The sequence below is a fragment of the Dasypus novemcinctus genome, chromosome 2, assembly GCF_030445035.2.
Source record: "Dasypus novemcinctus isolate mDasNov1 chromosome 2, mDasNov1.1.hap2, whole genome shotgun sequence".
Classification (NCBI taxonomy): Eukaryota; Metazoa; Chordata; class Mammalia; order Cingulata; family Dasypodidae; genus Dasypus; species Dasypus novemcinctus.
Window position 1 is genome coordinate 79,344,389 of NC_080674.1, and position 18,226 is coordinate 79,362,614.

The following is an 18,226-nucleotide window of genomic DNA, read 5'->3' on the forward strand; positions in this document are numbered from 1 at the left end:
TGAAATCTTTCAAACTTGAATTTTATAATTAATAATAATGTAATTATTGACATTTTCAACTTACTCTTCTCTGTAATATTTTTAATGGAGAAAATACCCTCTTTACAGTATTGAACAAGGTATATTCAGAGGAAATCCTGTTCACTGAAGAATATTCTCAAATCAATTTATGTGGAAATTTGTAAACTGATTTCAAACCAAATATTTAACCTTCCCTCCTCTATTCAGAGAAACTTTCTTTCATAACTACTTTTATAAGACAAACCTTGTCAAATAATTGCCTTTATTTGTACTTCTTTTGAAATCTATATACTGTAGAATCAATTGGCTTCTCAGTATCATTTCATTCCAATACAAAATATAAGCCTTTCCAATGAAAAATCAGCGTTCCATCAAAAAGCTTCACAAAAGGTGAGATACTGCAAATTATAGAACTTCCAAATTAAATACCAGGCTTTTACTACTTAATTTTTTCAATTTTTCCTTTGCTTTTATAGGGATAAATTTCAATAAGATTTGTTTCAAAATGTACCATTTTCTAAAATTTTCAAAAGCTAAAAGTTTTTGGCATTCTATTTGGATAACTGTTTAAAGATTTCCAAATGATTTTAAATCAAAATCTAACCAATATCCAGAGGACTTCTTTACAGAAAAGAAAAAAAAAAAGCTAATAAAAAACACTTAGGCTACTTTACAAAGAAGTTCTTCACGAAAATCAAATTTCCAAAATCTAATTGATAATAGACAAAGAGAGTACATAAAGTCTTGCTGAAGTATTATTTTCAATTATCAGCCTCACTAGAAGAATTTTGTAGTTTAGTTATACTGTATTTATCAAACGAGCAAACTTTGACCACCAGTTTTATTTCAGCTGGTACAACTTGCAAACTTTGTATGCACTGCAACCAATTTCCAGAAGATTTCTGACCCGCTGTTTTCTTAATTTAATAAGAACATTGATTTACCATGACAATATCCTTGCTGTATAAACAAATAATTTTATTTTCAATGTGGGACTTTGAAGCTTACCATAACATTTATAGAATTTTTGACAGAATAAACTTCCAAAAGCTTTACTTTGATTCCAATTTAGGCCCTAAGAGAATAAATGTACAAAAGCTTTGTACGAAAAAAGATGACAATAACTATCATTGGATTTAACTGACTTTCTATTTGAAAACCAGCATTGTTTAACTCCTTTTTCTGCTAATGGAGCCAACACATTAATGGCTATTGCTTCATTTTCAAACATGCAAATGAAAACTTGGAATAAAAAATGAACAAAATTAATTTAAAAGAATAGTTACTGGATCTAAATGAGGTCATGTTTCACAGAGAGATATGTTAACATGCCTTCTGTACTTATGTATGTTAAATTACAATCTTAGGTCACAATCTTCTTAAAGAAACTCCTACTTTTTAAATAGATGCTGATCCTTCTTTGGCAGATTGTTATGTCTTCTAGTTGTCATACAGTTAGTGATATCACCACAGCTCTCACGGTGAATGGCAACTGTTCATAAACATTTTGTGCATAATTCAGCACTTAATTCTTCATTAAATCATTAAATATATTTTCCCATTTAAAAGTATTTATTGCTGCTTAGTTTATAATAAAATAAAAAAGAATTACCAAATATTGAATAGGCTCAGATTTATACCATACAATAAATGACAAAACTACTGTACCAAGAGTGCTATGACCATTCTCTGTAATGATCTATAGCAGGACTGCTCAGTCTCCACCTCTTGCACATAATTCACCTACAACCAATATCTACCTTCACATGTCTTCCCCTGACTCCATCCCCTGGCAGCCTGCAGTTTCATACACCTCACAGGCTGCAGTACAACCTGCTGGCCCACCAAGCTAATGGCAGATAAAACACTGTTTTGTTTTGTTTTTAAGAAGTTGAAAACACAATTATCAAATTTATTTGGAATGGTAAGACCCCACTAATAGCCAGAAACATCTTAAAAACGTAAAGTGAAGGTGGAGGACTTTCACTTCTGGACTTTAAATTGAATACATAGTCCAAGTGGTAAAAAAACAGCACTGTTAAATATTTATCTCACCATCACCAGAGAAGACAAAGATTTTGCTCTCCCTAAACTGCTAAACTGCCTTGTCAGAGCTCATTTCAATTTTATAAACATGCACCCTGCATGCTGTTCTAAAAGGGAAGAGTTAGTTATATTATATCTAGAAAGGGTTGGGAAAAGAATGACATAGTCTTTGCATTTAAATGTTCCATATAATAAAATAAAATGTCTATTGGCTCTTCTGGTATTTTATAGAGCACTAGACAAAAGCATGGCCAAAGCTGGAAGTACAAAGTAGGGGTCTACAAACCTAATCTGTCTTATTTTAATGCAAATATTAATAAAAATACTTCATTAAAAATGAAACCAGATGTAAACAGTGTCTGGATAGCATAAGCCATTATTTGGTACTAATAATGGTTCTTTAAATTAAAGCAGGAAAATTAAACTGAAATTGAAATTTAACAAATAGCTATATAAGATACAGATATTTGAGATAATGAGGGCACATTGCATTGTTTCCTTGTCTTACGATTTTATGAATAAAACAAAGTAAAAAGTACTATTTCATGTCCCATCTTGTTTTTGACTGAGCTCGTGGTCATATTAAAACGCTATGATTGGGAAGCAGATGTAGCTCAACTGATAGAGCATCTGCCTACCATATGAGAGGTCTAGGGTTCAAACCCAGGATCTCCTGACCTGTGTGGTGAGCTGGCCCACATGCAGCGCTGCTGCGTGCAAGGAGCGCCATGCCATGCAGGGGTGTCCCTCATGTAGGGGAGCCCCACGCACAAGGAGTGCGCTGTGCATTGAGCCACCCTGCGTGAAAAAAGTGCAGCCTACTCAGGAGTGGTGCCGCACACACAGAGAGCTGATGCAGCAAAATGATGCAACAAAGAGAGACACAGATTCCCAGAGCCACTGAGAATGCAAGCAGACAGAGAATAATACACAGTGAATGGACACAGAGAGCAGACAATGGGGTAGGGGGGGGAAGGGAAGAGAAATAAATAAAAATAAATAAATCTTTTGGGAAGAGGACTTGGCCCAGTGGTTAGGGCATCTGTCTACCACACAGGAGGTCCGCGGTTCAAACCCTGGGCCTCCTTGACCCATGTGGAACTGGCCCACGCACAGTGCTGAAGTGCGCGAGGAGTGCCGTGCCACGCAAGGGGTGTCCCCCAAATAGGGGAGCCCCACGCGGAAGGAGTGCACCCCGTAAGGAGAGCCGCCCAGTGTGAAAGAAAATGCAGCCTTCCCAGGAATGGCACCACACACACAGAGAGCTGACACAACAAGATGACACAACAAAAAGAAACACAAGATTTCCGTGCTGCTGACAACAACAGAAGTGGACAAAGAAGAACACACAGCAAATAGACACAGAGAACAGACAACTGGGGCGGTGTGGAGGGAAGGGGAGAGAAAGAAAGAAATCTTAAAAAAAAAAATCTTTGAAAAATGCTATGATTGTTTAACTTATACCTGTTGCCTAAGTTTTCTCAATTTTTTCACTTTTAATAAATATGGCAAATGTTATTGACTGAATCTTGGTAGCAGATATATATGTGTGGATTTAAGGTATTTTGTACTTTTCTATAGGTTTATATATAATTAAAAAAAAGAATTAAGTATAATATTAACAAATGTTACTTATCACATTTAAAATATAATACTTTTTATCTTTTAAATTCATTGATTTTTAAATTAGAATTTTTACTATTTAAAAATTTATTGATTTCGAATTACTATTAATCAGTTTAATCAATTCTGGATTTTTGCCTCAATCTTCAGTAGACTACTTCAATAAAGTTATGCTAAATTTTAAACTTCACTTATGAGTGCTAGAGTGTTAGAAACTTCAACTGGTTTCCAAGTCCTTGGACTTTTTCCATATAGCATATAATATTGATATTACTCCCCCTGTGAGAGTATTCTGACTGTTGTTTTCTATATTTGACAGCTATATACTATTACATTTTTCTGCATAAACGTCATAAACTGGGTAAACTACCCTTTTCTCAGTAGGATAAATCCAAGTAAGTGTTTTTTGTTTCCTAGTGAGATCAGAGATTCCCAGTAACTGGACTAGTAAATAGTTGGAATCAGTAATCAAAAATCTCCCAACAAAGGCAAGTCCAGTGCCAGATGGCTTCACAGGGGAATTTTACCAAACATTCCAAAAAGACTTAACTCCAATTCTGCTCAAACTCTTTTAAAAAGTTGAAGAGAAAGATACACTCCCTAACTTATTTGACAAGGCCAAACTCACCCTCCTACCATGGCCAGGTAAAGATACCACAATAGAAAATTACAGGTCAATATTTCTTATGAAAATAGATGCAAAGATACTCAACAAAATACTAGCAAATCAAATCTAACTGCATATTAAAAGAATTGATATTGATGGTTATACTTATGAACCTTTTCTCGAGAAATTGAAACTTAGCCTAGTATTATATATTACCTAAGAGTTACCTCTTGAAAGTCTCCTTGTTACTCAAATGTGGCCTCCCTCTAAGCCAAACTCAGCATATAAATGCACTACCATCCCCGACCACCACCACCATCATGGGACATGACTCCAGGGGATGAGCCTCCCTGGCAAAGAGGGATTATTACTAAGTGTCAACTAGTAATGCATGTGGTAAAAGAACTTGATCAAAAGGGGGAAATATGAAATACAAATGTGTTTTTATGGCTAAAAGATTTCAAAATGAGTTGGAAGGTCATTCCAGAGGTTATGCTTATGCACATTTCAGCAGAATCTCATTGACTACCACAGTAAACAGTGCCTCAAACAGCAGGGCTCCCTGAGGGCTCTAGAGACATCTAGACACTACAGGCAGGGCAGAAAAGCTCAGGAATTAGGCATCCTGTCAGTGGGTCTTACTTTGGAATATATGCATCCCAATGTAACAGAGTTAGACTCATTTATAATTTCCCTATACATGACTCTTCTAGTCCTTTTATTTGAACCTATAATTAGTACAATACTTATTAAATATGTCAGAGACTTAAATTTTCAGTCTGTTCACATGCCAGTTGAGCCATGACTCTCAGCAAGAATTGCAACACCTACTCTGCAGTTCATTGGACTTGCCTAGGACAAGTAATAAAAGGATAATGGTGGACAATGCCCATCCAAAAAGAGAGTATCTATAACTGCAAGCTAGACCGCCCCATGGGATCTAAGTCCCCTCTCAATCAGAAACAGAGTGGGCGTCACTATCCTCAAATCCTCGAGATTGAAGAAAGAACAAACATAAGAAGGGAATGCAACTATGGAATTAAGTAGATTTAGGATTATTCTAGCAATGGAAGAACTTGTATCACTGATATTACGGCAGTAGCCACTAGAGGCTCTGAAGAGAGGGAGAGGGAAGAATAGGTGTAACATGGGTACTATGAGAACACTGGAATTGTCCTGCATGACACTGCAATGACAAATACAGGCCAATACACATTTTGTCAAAACCTATAAAATAGTGTGGTGCATAGTGTAAACTATAATGTAAACTATAGTCCATAGTTAACAGCAATTCTTCAATATATTTTCTTCAATTGTAACAAATGTGCCATACCAATGAAAAGATGCTGTTAATGGAGGAAAGTGTGGGAGGCAGAGGGGATTGAGTATATGGGAATCTCCTATATTTTTGATGTAACATTTATGTTACTCTAAAGCTTCTTTAAAAATAACAAATTAACTAAAAAAAAAAAAAAAGAATTATACAAATGCAGTGGAATTTATCCTTGATATGCAAGGGTGGTTCAACATAAGAAAATCAATTAATATAGCCCACCACATTAACAGAAGGAATGAGAAAAAAACCACATGATCATCTCAACTAATGCAGATAAGGCATCTGAAAAAATCTAGCATTCTTTTTTCTTTTTTTTTTAGATTTACTTTTTATTTATTTCTCTCCCCTTCTTCCTCCCAGTTGTCTGCTCTCTGTGCCCATTTACTGTGTGTTCTTCTTTGTCCACTTGTATTCTTGTCAGCGGCACTGGGAATCTGTGTCTCCTTTTGTTGCATCATCTTGCTGTGTCAGCTCTCCATGTGTGTGGCCCCACTCCTGGGCAGGCTGCACTTTTGTCATGCAGGGTGGCTCTCTTTACAGGGCGCACTCCTTGCGTGTGTGCTCCCCTACTCAGGGGATTCCCCTCTATGGCACAGCACTCCTTGTGTGCATCAGCATTGCGTGTGGACCAGCTCGTCACATGGGTCAGGAGGCCCTGGGTTTGATCCTTGGATTGCCCATGTGGTAGGTGGATGCTCTATCCGTTGAGCCAAATCTGCTTCCTTAACATCCCTTCTTGATAAAAACATTTAAAATACTAGGAAAAGAAGGAAACTGACTCAACATGATAAAGGGCATATATGAAAAACATATCACTAAAATCCTATTTATTGATAAAAGACTGAAAGCTTTCCCTTTATGATCAGAAAAAAGACAAGGATGCCCATTTTCTCCACTGTTACTCAACACTATACTGGATGTTCTTGCTAGAGTAACTAGGAAAAAAAAAAGAAAAGAAAAAAGAAATTAGTCATCCAAATTGGAAAGGAAGAAGTAAATCTTTTCCTATTTGCAGATGACATGATTCTATACAGAAAATCTGGAAAAATCTACAACAAAGCTACCCGAACTAAAAAATTTAGGAAAGTGGCAGAGTACAAGATCACCATATAAAAACCAGAGTTGTTTCTATATACTAGTAATGAGCAATCTAAGGAGAAAATCAAGAAAAAATTCCATTTACAGTAACAACTAAAATAATTATCTAGGAATAAATCTAACCAAGGATGTAGACATAAAACTGCAAAACATACTAAAGGAAATCAAAGAAGATATAAAAAATGGAAGAATTCTGTAACCATGAACTGGAAGATCAAATATTGTTAAGCTGTTACTCCTCCCCAAAGCAATTTATAGGTTCAACATAATCCCAATCAAAATTCCAACAACCTTTTTTGAAGAAGTGGAAAAGCCAATCAAATTCATATGGATAGGAAAAGGGCACCAAATAGCCGAAGTCATCTTGGAAAAGAAGAATGAAGTTAGAGGACTCACACTTTCAGGGAAAACTGGATCTCTACTTGCAAAAAAATAGGAAAGGACCCTCCTACTTCACATCTTATACAAAATTCAACTCAAAATGGTTCAAAGACCGAAATGTAAGAGCTCAAACTATCAAACTCCTAGAAGAAAATGTAAGGAAATGTCTTCAGGACCTTGTGTTAGGCAATGGTTTCTTAGACTTTACACCCAAAGCACAAGCAACAAAAGAAAAATAGACAAATGGATCCTCATCAAAATTAAAAACTTTTGTACAACATCAAAGGACTTTATCATGAAAGTAAAAAGACAGCTTCAGATGGGAGAAAATATTTAGAAACCACATATCTGATAAAGGTTTAATATCCAGAATATATAAAGAAATCTTCAACTAAACAACAAAAAGACAAACAACTCAATTAAAAAATGGGCAAAAGACATGCGCAGTGCTGATGTGCACAAGGAGTGCCATGCCACGCAGGGGTGTCCCCCGTCTAGGGGAGCTCCATGTGCAAGGAGTGTCCCCCGTAAGGAAAGCCGCCCAGCGCGAAAGAAAGTGCAGCCTGCCCAGGAATGGTGCCGCACACACGGAGACAAGGAGAGCTGACACAACAAGATGACGCAACAAAAAGAAACAGAGATTCCTGTGCCACTGACAACAACACAAAGCAGACAAAGAAGACGTAGCAAATAGACACAGAGAGCAGACAACCGGGGTGGGGGTGGGGGGGGAGAAAAATAAATAAAATAAATAAATCTTAAAAAAAAAAAAGGGCAAAAGAATAGACATCTTTCGAAGGAAGATGCACAATTGGTGAGCAGGGAAAGCAAATCAAAACCACAAGGAGAACCACTTTATACCCATTTGAATTGCTACTATTTAAAGAGAAAAAAACCCCAGAAAATATTAATAACAAGTGTTCAAGAGGATGCAGAGAAACAGGAACACTTATTCATTGCTGGTGAGAATCTAAAATGGTGCAGTTACTGTGGAAGACAATTTGGCGGTTCCTCAAAAAATTAAGTACAGAATTATCATCTGACTCCGTAAACCCTCCACTAGGTATATACTTAAAAGAACTGAAAGCCAGGACTCAAACAAATATTTGCACACTGATGTTCAGTGTATTATAACAATTGCCAAAAGATGGAAGCAATCCAAGAGTTTCCTCAACCGATAAATGGATAAACATGTGATACACACATACAATAACATGTTATTCAGGCATGAAAAGGAATTTGGTCCTGATATGTGACAACATGGATGACCCTTGAAGATATCATGCTGCATGAAATAAGCCAGACCCAAAAGGAGAAATATTGTATGATTTCTCTGATATGAATAATTCGAATAAGTAAACTCATGGAGTCAGAATCTAGAATATACATTATCAAGGATGAGTGGGAGTAGGGAATAGGAAATTAAGATTTAAAATGCATATGGCTCCTGTGGAAAAATGGAAATGTTTGGTAGTAGATGGGGTGATGGAAGCACAACATTGTGAACATATTAATAGCACTGAAATATTTATCTCAATGTGGTTAAAATGCAAAATGTTATGTTGTATATACAGCAATTTTAAAAAAACAAAACAGGGAACTACAGTACACAAACAGCGAACCCTAAGTGAAACCAGGGACTAATGTTAATAGTACAATTATAAGAATGTGCTTTCCGTAATTGTAACAAATGTCTTACACCAATGCACGGTGTTAATCATAGGGTGATATATAAGAATCCTGTATTTTATGCATGATTGTTCTAGAAACCCATAACTTCTCTGATAAGGGAGAAAAAAGGTAAATCATTGCATGAGGATTCCAAAAGACACTTCAAAAATGATAAACTGGCTCTGTTCAAAGATGACTTAAAATGTAAAGATAAAATCTAAATTATGGAAAAATGTGCAAATATTAGAAGTTTTCTGGACACAGGTCTTATGCACAGATCAGCAAAATACGGTCTAAATACAACCCAGATCACAATTAGAGAGGAAGATAATCCCAAAGTATACAGATATAAATGTAAAGAGGCAAACTGAAGATTCTGAACGGCACACATCAGCATACTAGAGAATAAGTGTGGTGTATGGACAGCAGAGAAAGAGTGACACAGATATGGAGATATGAAGAGAAAACAAAATGACAGAGAAATAGCCACTGGATTTGGGTGGGGGTGGTGTCAGAGATATACCAAGGCAGAAAGTTTTCAGGAAGGAGAGGAACAAAGAGCAAGACAGAGAGGGATACAGAAGAGAAAAATCACTGAATCACAGGAGAGAAGGAAAACTAGAGAGAAATAGACAGGACAAGAAGTATAAAGCCCAGCTGTGAATGAGGAAGAATCCTTTTCTAACCTCATTAATCAGGTAAATTCTCCACTGGTGGAAATAACAATTAAGATAAAGGGAAAAGGCTGAAAAAGCTCTTGTTTTATACACAGGGGCAAAAATGATTCTTAACAACAGTTCTTCAAAGGGTCAACCAACTTAAAGAATATTTTAAAATGCAAATCTGGGAAGCAGATGTGGATCAACCAGTTGGGCTCCCATCTATCACACAGGGGGGAGGTCCCTGGGCTCAGGTCCCAGTGCCTTCTAATAGATGAGGAGATGCCACCCTTGCTGCAATAAGCTAGAAGCCACCCCCACTGCAACAGGCTAGATGCCGCATCTGCCACAATGAGCAGAGGCTACAAGCCAGTAGAGCTGCAGTCCATGGGGAGCAGATACAGTTCAGGCCACTGGGCACTCGCCTCTCATGTGGGAGGTCCCGGGTTTGGTTCCCGGTGCCTCCTGGAGGAGGTGAGCAAACAATGAGCAGACAGATGAGATAATCATCTGGGGGAGGAGAGGATAAATTAAGAAAAAATAAAGTAAATAAATTTTAAAAAATGCAAATCTGGTAAATACACTAGCATTAAAAAGTTTTTGATAGTTTCCCCTTCACCTGCAGGACTAGGTCCATACTGCTTAGCAGAGCATACAAGTTACTCTAGATTCTAGTCTTACCTATTGTTCCATACTCCCCTGTAAGTTACCTCTAAACATTAAGCTGATTTATGACTGATGTTTTGCTCTCTTCTTTCCTTATTTATCCTTTAAGAAACTTTGATCTCTTTTCTCCTTCTACACCAGACTTCCAATAACTTTCTCTTCTGAACTCCCGATATATCTCAATACTTCTATTATAGAATTTGTCTGTTTTTCTTCCGTACTGTACTAGTATGTCCTCTCTGTGCACAGAACCTGAGACAAACTGGCTCCCAGTAATTGTTGAATGAATAGACTAATGAATAAACAGACAGTAGCTGCTTGAACAGAGTAAAGAACCTTCGTTCTTTATCTATCAGAGAGGTAAACTGAAGTCTAGCCTCTTACCTGTTTGGAGTTGGTTAAATACAATTTTGCTCCTAGATTTAAAATCTGCAGTTTCACCAGATCATCTTCACTAGTAAAGCTTTTAGCCATCTTCCTCAAAACATCAGGGGCAATTTTAGGAACTCTTTCACAGTTTTCTCCAATTAGCCAAAGAATACTTGCTCTAGCCACAGGAACCTAAAATTAGAAGCAGATTATAGTTACAAATAAGATAATCACACTCTCCTTAATATTAACAGAGAAAAAGTTTTAACAATTATAAAGCTTTTACATCTATTAATTTAACGTACTTCCAGGAAAGGTTCCCTATTTATGGCTTTTCTTATGTTTTCAAAAAATAATCACACAAGAAATCTCATTAAAACTGATTTCAAAGATAATGTCTTAGAAAAGATTCACAGAGAAAAACCACTGGTCTAGAATCTAGTCTCTATCAGGCGCCTGCAAACTATATGGCCTACAGGCTAAATATAGTCCTCCTTGGGCCAAATTTGGCCAGCTCTGCCTATTTGTTTATGACTTGTCCATTACTGCTTTTGATCTACAAAGGGACAGCTGAGTAGTTTCAACAGTAACCATATGGCCTACAAAATTGTAACTATTTACGATTTAGTAATTTACAGAAAAAGTTTGCTGACTCTTGCTCCAGAGCGCTGGTTATCAAACTTTAATGCCCATAAAAAATCAACTATGGTTCTTATTGAAACTACAGATTTGAGGTATGAGCCCCAAGATAGTAGTAGGGTGTTGGGGCTGGGAATCCACATTTTAAGAAGCATCAAAGAGGATTCCTCAGACAGGTTGTCTGAAACCATGCTTTGAGTACCCAGGAATAATACAGAAAAAGTAATAAATCCATTAAAGACTATGATTCCAAATCAAAACTATGATTGTCCTCTATGTATCTGAATCTCCAGGCATGGAAATATATCAAACTAACAAGATCATCAAGATATGCTTATAAAATCATGAATTCTGATGTCCTGTTTGGTCATCAATAAAAGAAACAGGGATAAAATTAATTTTCAGAAATAGCACTGGCATTATACTTTATAAACAAGTACATTTCAATAGAATGTTTCTTAAAAATCACTGTTTTGCAACAAATTGGAAACCTTCCATCATTACAACTAATATCAGCATTTTAGAGTACACAGATTAGTTTTATTATTATTTCTTTATTTAAATCATCACTTATTCCAAAATGAATTCAAAGTGGTATAGGAATTAGTTTCTGTTAACATTTTCACCTAGCATAGAAAATTTGCTTTTTATAATAAATTAAAAAGCCAATAGCTTTCATTATGATGTCCTTTCCTAATTTCTCAAATAACATTCTAAGCACTTGTATAGTTTCATAGCTATACATAGTATGATTATTAAAGAACAAAGTGAGAATAAAAATCTTTTGTAGCTAAGATTTTATCACAATAATTACACCACCTTAAATTCTTTCAAAACATTCATTTTAGGAAACAAAAAATTGACACCCCCAAGTTGGTATTTTACAAGAATTTGAATGAGGCCATCAGAAAAGCTTCAAAATAGAAAATAAGGTATTTTGAAACATTACAAAATCTTTAAATATTTAGAATAAGTTTAGTAAGAGAAGAAATTGGTATACTTATGTAATTAAAAAAAAAAGGTCTAAATGGTATTACAAATCTATTCATGCAATATGATAAAACTGATACCCCTACTATACAATGATTTCTGGAAAGAAGTTATTTCTAATGTTTCAGAGGTTACACTGCATTAAGGCCTTACTCCCAATTTATTATTTTAAATTGAGCTAAAGAATAGTAAATGAGTGGTACATTAAATTTTCCAGTATGGAGTAGTTCATTATGCTTGCCATAATGAAAGGTATCTCTAAATAAGAATATATGGACAACTTGAGATTTCAGTTATGCTAGAATTTTCTTAAATATTTTATTATATAATGCTAGTACAACAATTAGGATTCTATGACATCACAATCTATTACTCCACTTTAAGTCAATTTTGTTTGGTAACACGCTTATAATTCTTTTTGGCAATTAAAACACAATCCCTAAAAGAAGTAAGATATTAGGAGACTGCTTACATTCAACAATATACTACATTAAAACAGCAATATTTGAATAGTCTAAACATAATTCATACAACATTTATATTACAACTCTTTAAAGAAAAATTTAAAGTCAACAAATCCTAACGCTCACAATGAAAATTAGAAGGTAGTGGTGGTGATGTGTATTATTGGGAGAGGTTCTAGAACTGAGGTAAAAAAAAAAAAAAATTCAAGTAAATACTAAGAAAATATAGAAAACTTTTCCATAACAAATATATTTACAAAAAACTTTTGGTGATGGCATTTTATTTAAAAGTTTAGGAAACTGATAAGACCAATTTTTAAAAATGTTTTGGCTGGGATAAGAATCCTAAAATTGTCAGATTATGGTTCTCCCTCTTTTTTTCGATTAAGTTATAGGGCTTCAGTTTGTATGAACTTCTCATTTGGTTAACACTGATACTATGAATCTATGAACTCATGGAAAAAGGGAAAAACATCAAGTAAGAAAATTAGTCACTTTTTGTTCTCCATGGTCTTTTGAACTACAGAATAGGAACCCTGGACAAAAATCAAACTACTAACACATACCTACCCCCACCCAATCCCCACACACGTATAGTTATACATATAATACTTTCATTATGAACTGCTGCTTTTCAATATTCTCAAAGACAAACTGGATTGTAAATGACTTTGCCTGATCTTTGTTCTAAATGCCTTGAGCAAGTGGTTAAGTGCACTTTTCAAATCTTCTACTAGAAAGCTGTTTCCACTGCCATTTTAACCCATTAACTTGCCTGCAAAAACAAATAATGACTCCTAGCCTACCACAACAGAAAGACATCTAGAAAGCTTTTACAGATCACTCTGTAAGCAGTTCAATTTAAAAGCTACTGTGTTTTCAACACCAGCCCACTGCACAATGCAACTATCTAAAGTAAATCCCAAAAAACATCAATTTATTTAAATCTGTCAAAGGCAAAATCAGTAGACCTCTAAACAAAAGACATGCAAATAACAAATCAGATCCAAAATACCGTATTTGGACTCAATATGCTTTAAAACTGAAGCCTGAATTAAGTTGGGGTGGCAGGGCAGGGATGGATCACTTAAGGCACCTGGGCAAAGAGGACATGTCTATTTCAGTATTACTCAGTAGTACACACAATAACATCTTTCAAGTGTTCTTTTAAGATATGAAACCCCACTTCCCCTGTCCCACTAAACATTATGTGAAATCCTATTAGAGGACTCCTCAGGCAGGATCACTTTATTTTGGAGCTACTTTGCTCCAAAGGCAGTGTTTACTAAAATTGAGGAATATTCCAAATGATGAAATATTCACAATCAGAAATATGTCAACTCTACTATAAACAGATGTATTCAATTGAAATGAATTTAAAAGGTGGAATAAACTGAAATTTATTCACATTTCCAACTATGCCACTTACTAAACAATGGAATCAAAGTCTTGAATATGATAAAATATATGTTCTCTTTGAAAAAAAATTACATGGCTGTATTAGTCAGCCAAAGGGGTGCTGATTCAAAATATCAGAAATTGGTTGGTTTTTGTAAAGGATATTTATTTGGGGTAGGAGCTTACAGATACCAGGCCATAAAGCATAAATTACTTCCCTCACCAAAGTCTATTTTCACGTGTTCACGTGTTGGAGCTGCCAACAGCTGTGAGGGTTCAGGCTTCTTAGATTTCTTCCTTCCAGGATCTTGCTTCTCTCTGGGTTCAAGGTTCCTTTCTTCCTGGGGTTGGCTTCTCTTTCCTCTGTGAGCTTACTTCCCCGGGCTCCAGGCTTCAGCATCAAACTCCAACATCAAAACCCCCCAATTCTGTCCTTTGCCATGCCTTTAATCTATGCCTTTAATCAATGCCCTAATGACGTGGTCCAATCAAAGCCCCAATCATAACTCAATCACGCCCAGGTACAGACCAGATTACAAATATAATCCATTATCTATTTTTGGAATTCATAACCATATCTAACTGCTACACTCCACCCTCTGAATTCTAAAAAGACATTACAATATCTGAAAAAACCTTTAATCAGTAGCAATGCAAGTACTAAATCATATCACAATCAATTTAAAGAAATACAGTTTGTCTTGGGGCAAAGTCCTGTCTGCTATAGTCCTCTGAAACTTACAAAACAATTTATTTGTTTTAAATACACAAATGAACAAAGGATAAACATTTTCATTACAATAAGGAGAAATTGGGGGGGAAACATGAGTCACAGGTCTTCTACAGTTCAGTAAACCTGCAGGGCATCTTCCACTCGATTTCAGTCTGAGAGTCATTCTTAAAATGATGGTTTCTTCTCCTTGGTGCCTTATGGGAACCTACCCTTTCCACATGCTTGCCCAATGGCCATTTTCTTGGTTCCACCCTCATCAAGCATCTGGGTGTTGGCCAAACTCCAGACCTCTCCTGCCAAGAATGTTGGGGTGATTGCCACACCTTACCCAATCTTTGAGTTAGAGTCTTAACCCCCCTAGTACAGGGACATGAAGACAACATTCCCTCTAACTGTGGCATACAGGCTCCACCCTCTCAGAAAATGAGTTGACCACCTGGCCTTCCCTAACCTTTGGCATACAGGCTCAACCCTCTCAGAGCAATGAGTTGATCACCTGGTGTTTCCTAACCTTTAGGGGACAGGTCCACCCCTCCCAGACCTGTGCAGTGACTTAACTGACCTTAACTGCCATAATCCTTGGGGAATGTGCCCTGGGGCACAAAACTCTCCCAGAACATCAGGTGGGAACATCTACCCTCTTCAACTGCTGGGGCAAACTCACCCTCTCTAGGGTTCCTTTCTTGTCCCAAGGTAATGTCTTAATTCCAGATCTCAGCATCTATGGTTTTCCTCTTAAAGCTGTTTCTCCTTCAATCTCTTCTTTCTATGTCCCTTTTAGTCCAAGCTGACAGTGGTTGTTCATACAGTTCTCTCAAAAACCTTGTTGGTTTAGCATGCAGAAAGGAGGGATCTAAGTCATCAGATAGTTAAGACTTTCCACAAGTCTTTCCGAGATAATTGCATCTTCAATTCTGATTTACGAGTTCCAAGTTTAGTTAAGTCCTCTAATGGGGCACTTTCATCTGGGAGCTTGATTTTCAGAGGTTTAGAATTTACAGAATCACTTTCTGTTTTCTTTGTGCCTGACAGTTCAGTCCTCAGTTTATCTCTCTCTTCTAGCATTTTGCTAGCACTTAGCTGTAAGCAGAAGCCAAGCCACACTCTCCAGGTTTACTTTGGAAATTTCTTCAGCTAAATGCTCAGGCTATCCATTTTCAAATTCTGCTGTCCATAAAACACCAGGAGTTAATCTTGATAAGTTCTCTGCAACTTAAAACACAGATCACCTTTCTTCCAGTTTCCAATAATAGTTTCATCATTTACTTCTAAGGCATCATAAAAACTCTCTTTAGCATCCATATTACTATCAACAGTCTCTTCAAAGCAATCTAGGTCTTTTCCATCACGCATCTCATAATTCCTCCAAAAAATACCTTTTATCCATTTATAAAACTGTACCAGCATTTTGGTAATTACAAAAGCACTTCCCCACTCCTTGGTACCAAATTCTGTATTAGGCAGCCAAAGGGGTGCTGATGCAAAATATGAGAAATTGGTTGGTTTTTATAAAGGATATTTATTTGGGGTAGGAGCTGACAGATACCAGTCCATAAAGCATAAGTTACTTCCTTCACCAAAGTCTATTTTCATGTGTTGGAGAAAGAAGGCTGCCTACAGCTGTGAGAGTTCAGGCTTCCTGGATTCCTTCCTTCCAGGATCTTACTTCTCTCTGAGTTCAAGGTTCTTTTCCTCCTGGGGCTGACTTCTCTTTCTTTTGTGAGCTTACTTCCCGGGCTCCACTCTTTAGCATCAAACTCTAACATCAAAAACCCCCAACTCTGTCCGTTGCTATACCTTTAATCTGTGAGTCCCCACCCACCAAGGGGTGGGGACTCAATGCCCTATGATGTGGCCCAATCAAAGCTACAATCATAACTCAATCACACCCAGGTACAGACCAGATTACAAATATAATCCATTATCTATTTTTGGAATTCATAACCATATCAAACTGGTACAATGGCTAACATCTATTGAGCTCTAAACATGTTCCAGGCACTATTTTAGGGCACTTTACACATTTAATCTCAATCATCACAAAAGCACTATGAAGTAGGCTCTACCTCTACCATTTTCCCCAATTTAAGTATGAGGAAATTGGTCACAGAGAGATTAAGAAACTTCCTCAACATCTCACAGCTTGGCAGTGGTGAAACCAGAACTGGAACTCCAAGCCAGAATCCAGAGTTTACATTAGGCCAAAGCGCAGAGAAAAAATGAGCAGACAAGAGGTACAGCAAGCCAAGAAGACTTGTTCTGGTTCCAGTTTGGTTATGTACATCATGGGGGCAAATAATTTCACCTTACTGGGCCTCATTTATTCATTAATCAAATGAAAGATGACTCCTTTGTCCCCTGTTCTTCTGCCACATTGGGCAATGGCCCCCTTACCACTTCCTGCAGTTTTTCCAAAAGCCATTCTTTTCAGGGCTGTCTAGGCCATCCTCTTGTCTATCCTCACATCTATGCATGGTGGAGCACTTTCCCACTCCCTCTCCCCTCTTGTTTTTGGGTATGTAAGGTAGCCAGGGTGGAAAAAGATCTAGTTATCACTTGTATTCTCTCTTTCCTTCCACCAGGTAGATGGTCCAGGTTTTTGCCCTGATGAACACCAGGCACTGAGGGAAACATGCAATTTTGCTCCTTTTCCTCTGACCCTGATTAGATTGGCTCTTCCTGAAATTACAGTGGTAAGATACCACATCTAGATATGAAGACGAAACAGGTAGAGAATAAGAAGGGAAAAGGTCTCATGTAAGGCACCTGGACTAAGCCTCACATTTTAGAATCATTTGCCTATATTAAGAAGTCATCAGATTCTCAGACAAATGAATAAAGTCTGCTTTTTAATGAAAGATCTCAGTCCATTCATATTTAGGGTTGGACATATATTTCTTCCATCTTTATTATTTATTTTACATTTCTGTTTCCTTTCTTTTCCTTTGTTTGTTTTTCTGATTTTATCAATTTGTTATTTTTTTTTCTTTGTTAATTTGGAATACCCACAATACTTTCATATTCCATTCATGGTAATCTTCTGACAAAAATAACAACAAAAAGTAAAGGCAGTGCTATATAGATCTATAAGAGACTATTTACTTAACTAATATTACAATGACTGTTGTGGAGAAAGTAAATGTAATTTTAAAATGTCCTCTAGCCAAGACATGAAGTCAATCACATAGGACAACTTTTTCTTCCAAGACTGTCTGAGTTTGCATGATATGGATCTGACATAGAACTACAGAATTTGTGTATAAGCAGCTGTATTTCTCTGAAAGTCCTAATGCAACTCTTAATCACCTATTCCAGAATGAGTTTACACACAAGTTTTAATTAATTCTGCACAAGAAGTTTGGGAACATAGAACTCACAATCTTATTTTCTTCACATAATCAGTATATATTTCTCTACCATTTCTTGAAAGAAGATACTCCCCCACCAAACCCCCCACTGTTTTTACCCCAAGATAATCTTTTTTTTTACTTTACTACCTTTTTAACACAAGATGAAAAAATGATT

General features: G+C 36.5%; 1 protein-coding gene across 2 annotated transcripts in view; it reads right to left on the reverse strand.

Moving 5' to 3' along the window:
- The window catches only part of AP3B1 (adaptor related protein complex 3 subunit beta 1), a 327,202-nt gene that overhangs the window by 109,488 nt on the left and 199,488 nt on the right, over window positions 1-18,226 (reverse strand). For both annotated transcript variants that reach the window (XM_058275208.1, XM_071208678.1), the window contains exon 15: window positions 10,493-10,669. In XM_058275208.1, the coding sequence (XP_058131191.1) occupies window positions 10,493-10,669 (177 nt within the window). The remainder of the gene's footprint in view (window positions 1-10,492; window positions 10,670-18,226) is intronic.